Source organism: Dipodomys ordii, unplaced genomic scaffold, assembly GCF_000151885.1.
Source record: "Dipodomys ordii isolate 6190 unplaced genomic scaffold, Dord_2.0 Scaffold37, whole genome shotgun sequence".
In the NCBI taxonomy this organism is placed as follows: Eukaryota; Metazoa; Chordata; class Mammalia; order Rodentia; family Heteromyidae; genus Dipodomys; species Dipodomys ordii.
The window spans coordinates 7,622,897-7,624,168 of NW_012267253.1; the positions used below are offsets into that span (position 1 = coordinate 7,622,897).

At 40.8% G+C, this 1,272-nt stretch overlaps 1 protein-coding gene across 1 annotated transcript in view; it reads right to left on the reverse strand.

Moving 5' to 3' along the window:
• Positions 1 to 1,272, reverse strand: part of LOC105986809 (chromosome unknown open reading frame, human C2orf61) — a 32,604-nt gene extending 31,332 nt beyond the window's left edge. The window contains exon 1 of the mRNA XM_013017908.1: positions 1,189 to 1,272. Coding sequence (XP_012873362.1) covers positions 1,189 to 1,272 — 84 coding nt within the window. The remainder of the gene's footprint in view (positions 1 to 1,188) is intronic.

The following is a 1,272-nucleotide window of genomic DNA, read 5'->3' on the forward strand; positions in this document are numbered from 1 at the left end:
CCCCCCCCAAAAAAAAGAAAGAAAACTGGAAGTGGCACTGTGGCTCAAGTGGTAGAGCGCTCACATTGAGTTGAAGAGATCAGGGACAGCACCAGGCCCAGAGTTCAAGCCCTATGACCGACCCAAAGGAAAAAAAATTGTAGCTTTCATTTTTTACACCCCATCTGCTAAATGCAGCAGCAATTATTTTGGTATTCATCAACTTCCAGGAAAGCTCTTATTTTAATATAGGCACACAAAACAAATGTATTATTCCACATTTTAGTTCCTGTCCACAGAACATAGCTGTTAGTCTGTTCCTTTTACACTATTTCTAATAAGTAAAAGAATCAAGATACTAAGTTCTTTCACTTCATTTTATAATGCTTATTAGTACTTTGAAAGGAGTTATCTCAAGCAAGCATATATTAAACATAACAAACTCCTGTATAAAAAGGGTTGATATCATTCGTTCTTCCTCTCATAACTGAAATGCATCTGAGCACCGCTGGGTATTAGTTTTACTATGAAATACGTGTATTTGTATAAAAAATAGCTTCATACAACACTGCTAAGTCCAAATTTCTCCCATATATTCCTTACTAATTTATGTGGAATCTTCTGGGCATATGTTACAATCACAAAGAAAACTTTCTCAGGCTGGTCAAGACAGGTATCTACTTGTTCCCAAAGCATATAAGTCGGGTGGGAAGGAGCAGGGAGAAGCACAGGGAATAAATCCAAAGCAAGGTAACCGTCCACCGCAGTTCAGACAAAAGAAGGTTAAACATTTCTCACCCCAATTTATTTAAGAACTAGATAAAGACAATTTCATATCTTTTACACATTCTAAAGAGGAAAGACAAAAGGTGTTTGAATGAGAAAACCTCATCTCCCTCTCCCCAGGAGGGAAAGGGTAATAATCCCAATAGTTCCACTGAAGCAGTGTCCAGAGCAATTAGTAATGGGAAAAATACAGGGGGGGAGGGGCGCGGAGGACGGAAGGGGAGGATAGGGAGGCAACAAAGGAAAAGGAAATAGAGATCAAATAAAATAAAGACAGGAAGAAAGGAGAGAAGTAGGAAGAAAGCAGGGTAGAGAAAGAAACTAGGATGAGAGGTTAGGAGAGATTGGAATTGAGTGGTGGGAAAAGGTCTGTGGCGGGCGCAGGGACGAAGGTCGAGGGGACATAGTTGAGGATGACCTTACCCGCAGTCTGAGTAGGGAGTCATCGTGCATCAGATTATCTCTCAGTTCTGTAGTAGAGGTGATGGAGATGGCTGGCTGGTCCAT